General features: G+C 43.4%; 1 protein-coding gene across 1 annotated transcript; it reads right to left on the bottom strand.

Annotated features, from left to right (window-relative positions):
* Nucleotides 1-242: 242 nt before the first annotated feature.
* On the bottom strand, nucleotides 243-5,764 carry LOC141380604 (E3 ubiquitin-protein ligase TRIM58-like). The gene is made up of 2 exons (XM_073939606.1): nucleotides 4,993-5,764; nucleotides 243-3,279 (listed from the first exon to the last, which is right to left on the bottom strand). Exons 1-2 carry the CDS (start codon nucleotides 5,731-5,733, stop codon nucleotides 2,398-2,400), a joined length of 1,623 nt encoding a protein of 540 aa, XP_073795707.1. The 5' UTR covers nucleotides 5,734-5,764; the 3' UTR covers nucleotides 243-2,397.
* Between the last annotated feature and the right edge of the window lie 1,009 nt (nucleotides 5,765-6,773).

Consider the following 6,773-nt stretch of genomic DNA (forward strand, 5'->3'; position numbering starts at 1 on the left):
GGGATCAGGTGATCTGCTGAATAATGATGTGATGTTCACAGGTGGACACTAGTACAGTTACCTTCCTGTCAAAAATGAAATCAAGAATTCTGCATAGTGACCATACTGCTATGAAATGTATAGGTCTAAAAGATCTCAGCGCCTTTCATACCTTTAATATTTTCTGTTGTATCAGGCTGATGAAATGCATCCACTAAACTCTCTCCCTGGGATCAGTAAAGAAAACATTCAACAACAGCAGCAACGTTCTCATGTCATACATGTTTATTATATCATATATTACACAGCCAAACAGACAAATTAAACAAACACTTACATTTAAGAGGATTTATTAGAGTTATTATTTGACTTGTAAAGCTATAGCAGGGTTTATGAGAGTGAGTTTAGAGGATTGTGTTGAAGCACCAGTAGATGGTGCTGTTGTTGATGAAATGGTGTACTGTATTTTAGTAAATGGAGAGTTCACTCAAAATGTCATATTCATGCACTGTTTACTCTCATATGTGTGATTCAGATCTTATTCTTACTTCTGTTGGACACAAAAATATATATACATATATATTCTGAAGAATGCTGAAAACCGGTAACCATTGACTTCCATAGAAGGAGAAATCTAATGCAAGGTCACTGCAGGTCTTCACCTTTCTTCACGATATATATTAGTTTGTGTTTAACAGAAGAAGTTATAAACAAGGAAGGAAACGATGTCAGAAATCAGATTTTGTGTGTGAACTGTCTCTTTAAATCAACAACATTAAATATTTGATAAGTGAAAGGCAATAGAGTGAGCTCTTTAAGAGTGATGAATATTGGCTTTCTTCTGCTGGACACTAAAAAAGATATTGTGAAGAATGCTGGAAACCAGCGACCACTCACTTCAACAGTGTCTGCTATTCCTACTATGGAAGTCAATGGTTACAGGTTTCCAGCATTCTCCAGAACTTCTTCAAGGTTCAACAGAAGAAATAAACTCAGAGTGAGAAAATGATGACAGAATTTTGGTGAACTAACCCTTTTGGTAAGACTGTACAGTGAGGGTGTATTAGTTAATGTATTTATCAACATGAATAACTCTCATTGCAGAGTTTCCTCATGTTCAGACAGCTTTTAATAATGTGACAGAGGGTGTGAACAAGTCTGTCCTGTTTTACGAGCTCATGCACATTTCCTTATAAACCTGTTGATTGTGAATGCAGGAACCTGCTGGAGTTATTTCTGTACATATTTCATAACATATAATCTGCTGATGATCTGGAGGAGTGACGGCATTACCTCTGAAGAATGCTGTTCCTATCTCCACACATCTCTAAACTGAAACTCGCTGCTTCTGTTCATGTTCTGATTAAGAGGAGCTGAAACTCTCGCACGGTTCAGTGCTTCACATGATTACAGACGCCTCTAGAGCCAGAATATAGATATGCAAGAAATTCAGTCACTCATTCATTTTCCTTCAGCTTAGTCCCTTATTCATCAGATAAAATTATATTTTATTCACCAAACATATCCAGAAATGGAAAGATAATATAGTTAAATTCAAGCTAAATTAATCACAACCTACAGAATTTCAACTAAATTGTCCATTTTTCTGCTTCTCTTGATTTGTCCTCTGATAAATTTGTATTTATTTTTCTATAACATATAAGTGTGGCTGTGCTGGTGTTTGGAGTGTTATTGTTAGTTATTTTGTCAGATCAGCTCTAGATTTGGCTTCAGTACTGACTAATTGAATGTATATGCACTAATATAATATTGTAGAGCTTCATAATAAACATGTGAGCTTAACAGGGAGATTTGTGAAGGCTGTACACGTATCTGCTGAGCACTGGCTGGAGCTTAATTTTTGTACAATTAAAAAAAAATCACATTTATGTGTAATGAAATTTAAAGGTTAATTCAGCGATTTTAAAAGTGCTCTTTATACACACACGCACGCACGCACACACACACACACACACACACACGAGTATATGAATAAAGCACAGGTCCCTCTTTGTAGTTGGTGGCCTTGGCTGTGCTGATCGCGTGTTGCAGAACTGCTGTGGTGCTCTTCAGCTGGGATATGGGTTGGGTTATGCTGGGATGGGTACATTAGGTTAAAGGGTGGTTTGGGATGCTCAACTGACTAATTAAAGGTGTAATTACATGCAGGTCTGTAATGAATCCTTCATTCACAAACATTGTAGAAACACAGCTTTACTCCAGCAGATTATAACAGATGATTAGTTTCAGTGTAAGTGCTTATCAGTTACCTAAATAACCTAAATAAAGTCAAACACACATGACAGCCTCAGGTTATAGCAGTGCACTTCTGTTAGTGTTCATCCACAGCAATGCTGCAAGAAAGAGAACGAGAGAGTGAAGCGACATAAAGTGAAAGTGAAAGCGTGCCGCCGTCAGTCAAACTCCACTCCGCAGAGTTATCCAGGACTCCTCCGAGGTGGAGAGTATGCCGAACGCAGGAAACACCACATCCCTGAACACAGCACTGAACGTGTGCAGATGCTGCTTTCTGCCTCCCTGACCCGAGCTGTGGAACGCAGCCGTTCCTCCTTCATAATCTAAGCTCACCTCCACCTTCTTCGGCGGCACGAGCAGCGATTCTCCCACCGGTATACTCGTGGAGTCGTGGCACGCCGTCAGCTTCTTGCTCTTCCACTGGAGCCTCCACGAGCTGCTGTTATGGCCCAGTCTGCTGTGGTCTCCTTTCCGTGGGATGCTTTTATAGCACAGGCCAACAGACCATGCACAGCCCGGCCCGACCTCCACCGCCCACATGTGCACACCTGTGGAGAAACCCTGCGCACACATCACCTGAGACACGGAGGTAAAGCGCTCGCCGGGGTCTCCAGACACGCTGCTCTTGGCTCCAGCGCACTGCTTGACTGTCTTCAGATCGCCGGACAGCAGGAGATTTGGGTGAGCCGTGGCTGGGTTGAAGGTCAGGTCCAGCGGGTTCATCACCCCGTGCAGATACTCCAGAAGAAGACTCATCTCTGTGTGAAAGGCGTCCGTGCAGAGGATGGAGCGTAAGTGCTTTCCGTCAGACGACTCTTGTACGGGCAGAGCAGGGATGGTGGCGTTTGCAGCCTGCCGTATCTTTGCGTCGACGTTGAGGTAGTTCTGGATGAAGAGGAACTCTGAGGATTGACAGAGAATGTCGTCTTTGCACTGGTTTGCTTCCCGCAGCTGGTGGAGGCATCCCTCTAACTCACAGAGACTGGCCTGTCTGCTCTTGTCCCGCAGGTGAAGCTTGTCATTCATGGCGGTGTTCATACGACTCTAGAAACACATTACAGAGGAGCTGTTATTGACAGTTTACAGCAGCAGTGTGTGGACACTGACCAGCCTCTCATTTACATGATCAGACCTGATGCAGAAACACTGATTGGCATTCTCCCTCTGTACATGTCATCAGGGGGGAAAAGCCCCGCCCACTACTGCCCATCTCATTAGCATAAACAGTAGGCCTGAGTGAGAAGCAGCCGTCTGTCCATTAGCCATTAGAGTGTTTGAGCTGCTGAAGATCATGTCAGCATAGACTAAGAGGATTATAGATGTGGAGTTGTAGATGAACAGAGACAGGAGCCACATAGACTGACAGAAGCATCAACACACACTCACACTGAAGCACACACACACACTGATAATAATTAATCTTGTCTCTTTCTAACGACTCTTTGCTCTTCTGATTCTATCAGGTATCATGTCACAGCGTCAGTACACTGCTTCAGTCTTTCACTTTCACTCAGTCATTTCAGTGTAAACCTCAGACACTGTTGCTTGTGCTCCTTTATTACCGACTGAGTGTGCTGACGCCATTATACTGACACAGATCACTCCGCCTGTTCATGAGTCCTGCGGGAACAGTGATTGACAGGTGGTCATGTGTGTGTAACTTCTCTTTATTTATTTGTGATTTGTTTATGAGTAAAATAAAGAGCATGCAGGTCAGCTAGTTGAAACGGTAGGCTACAAATGATTAATCTGTTATGAATGAATTAATTATTCATAAGCCGCCTACGACAACGATGCCATCGTCCACCGCGATGTTTCACTTTAGACATTGTACGATGCTAAATTGGTCGACATCGCCCAACCCTAGTTACCATGCCTCTTTCCTGAATTATTACTATCTGACGACAAGCTATGATGCGGTGTTTATTTCTATTTTTCTGGCCATTGCCTATAACTCAGAAGAGGCTTCTTCAACATCATTCAGCTTTATCTGAACACAAAACACTGAAGTAATTACATTATACTTCACCATGGATTTATTAATAAGGGACATCATGTTATCCAGTACGTATATGAGCAATATCACACGAGTAGCAGTGCCGATATACAGCCATATGGCACTGCTACGAGTTATTGTGTTTATACAACAGTTTGACGACATAATTGTGTCCCAATAATTGTGACCCAATTACTCGTTGTTACTTGCTAGCTGAATTCCATTGACTTGCATGAAACTGAACTCGTTGCAGTGGCACCATTACTGTACCTTTCACTTTCTCTTTCCAATATTCCCCAGATGCTGTTTCTCAGATTGAGGAGTTGTTCTCAGTGTTTCCTCTAATGTTTGTTCTTCTGGAGAAAGTCTGATTAGTTTTATTTGGGCTAGAATAAAAGCAGTGTTTAATAGTGTTAAAGTCATGTTAAGCTCAATATTATTCACCCCTTCAGCAATATTAGTGTTGGATTGTCTCCAGAACAAACCACTGTTATACAATGACTTGCCTAATTACCCTAACTTTACCCTAATTACCCTAGTGAAGCCTTTACATGTCACTGTAAGCTGAACACTAGTGTCTTGAAGAATATCTAGTCTAATATTATGTGCTGTCATTAAAGGGAGAGCTTAACACCCAAAAGATAAACCTGATCCAAACCTGTTTCTTTATCTGCTGAACACTAAAGAAGATGAGCTCAGCTGAAAACCACTGACTTCCATAAACCTGAGCTAGTTACAGCACTTCTGCCGCTCCTCCTCACCTTGTATGTGTTAATAAGGGACGTCATGTTGTCCAGCAGGACGTTTGCTCTGGCCACCAGTCTATCTTCGGGTTTGTCGGGTTCCTCTTGTGCGACTTTTAGCAGAGTTTCAGTCATCTGCAGCTTATCGGACACCAACTTCCCCAGTTCCTCAAGAACTCTCTTCATTTCTTCCTTGGCCACCTCAAAGGTCTGCACCTCGTGGAACTGGTGCGCGCCCTCCATCAGGCACTCGGAGCAGAGGAACAGTCTCTCCTGCACACACAGATATTCGGTCACCTTTAAATGCACCGTGCATCGTTTCCCATCCCGTTCTGCAGGCAGCCCCACTAACACATGCAGTGACCGGTGCCGCTCTTCATGTTTTTTGAGGTGGCCTGGACACAAAGACATCTCACAGCGTGTGCAGAACTTCACCGCAGCCACGGGATTATCCAAACACTGGTCACACGGGACTGTAGTTCCTCCCTTCAGTCCTCCTCCAGTCGTGGCCACCAGAAATCCGTCCACGATACTGCTGAGCTTAAAGTTTTTGGGAAGAGCCTCTGGGCTGCCGTATTCCTCCCTGCATTCTGGGCAGCGTTTCGGGCACTTTGGGTCTTCAGCATCGGCAGCGTTTTTAATGCAGCCCAGGCAGTAATTGTGTCCGCAGGGAAGCGCCACGGGGTCCCGAAAGAGCTGCAGACAGATGGGACAGCTCAGCTCCAAAGCCAGACGCTCCTCTGGTTTACTCTGCGACATGTCTCTGCCTGTCGGTGGTGAAAGCACGTCTGCGAGTGTGTTTGGAGAATCGAGAAATGTCAGAGGAGTTGCTGGAATAGCCGGTTATGACCCTGCGTTACAACATTCCTGCTGCAGACAACAGCACTGCTGGGAAATGCGCTGGCCTTTACTGTAAATAAGCATGGGTTATCGTGATGATCAGGGCGCTTATGGTCAAATCAGCAATTTCTACAAAAGGCTGTGATCAACTCTGTCTTCATTTACTCACCCCCTAACTGTTAAGCTAAATAATCTGACAATGGAGGAAGAGAAATCATCTCCTGTCAAGAGGAAAAGCCAGATGATTGTGCTTGTTTTAGGAAGAAACTCTCTTCATCTTGACTCATTATTGCTGAACACAACACTATATTTGTTGCTTGTCTACAGTAGTAAATGCTTCTTGATTTAAGAGTTTGTAGATATTTAGAGCAGAATCAAGACACAAACTCTGAGTGAGAAAAGCATTTCTGCCATTAAACAGAACTGAAAGAGGAGAGTAATGAGGAGAGCAGTGTCTGACACAGCGTATGTCCATGCAGTAGACACTGATTCCTCCAGAGGAGGCTCTTTATTGGCACATGACTGCAGCTCGTCCTGCTGCGCTACCCAGAACAGCTTTTATTTGTGTCTCTGGAATGGCATGACTGACATGGTCAAACACACTGCTGTTATTTGGTCTCTTTGAGAGAGAATCAGACGCTTTTGATCATGCTGAGATGTTTAGAGAGTGTTCGGGCAGAGGAACAGGACTGAGAGAAACACAATACTTCACTCTCAGAGCTTAATAATGCTGAATTAAATACTCGACATGTGAGGAGGAGGAGGACATGTACACATTTCACAATAATAATACACAACAGACCTCTACAGTTCAGCTCCTTCAGCTTATTCCCTTTATTAATCAGGGGTCGCCACAGTGGAATGAACCACCAACTTAACCAGCACATGTTTTACATAATAGATCCCCTTTCAGCTGCAACCCAGTACTGGCAAACACCCATACACACTTATTCTCTCAA

This window comes from Danio rerio, chromosome 23 (genome assembly GCF_049306965.1).
Source record: "Danio rerio strain Tuebingen ecotype United States chromosome 23, GRCz12tu, whole genome shotgun sequence".
NCBI classification, from domain to species: Eukaryota; Metazoa; Chordata; class Actinopteri; order Cypriniformes; family Danionidae; genus Danio; species Danio rerio.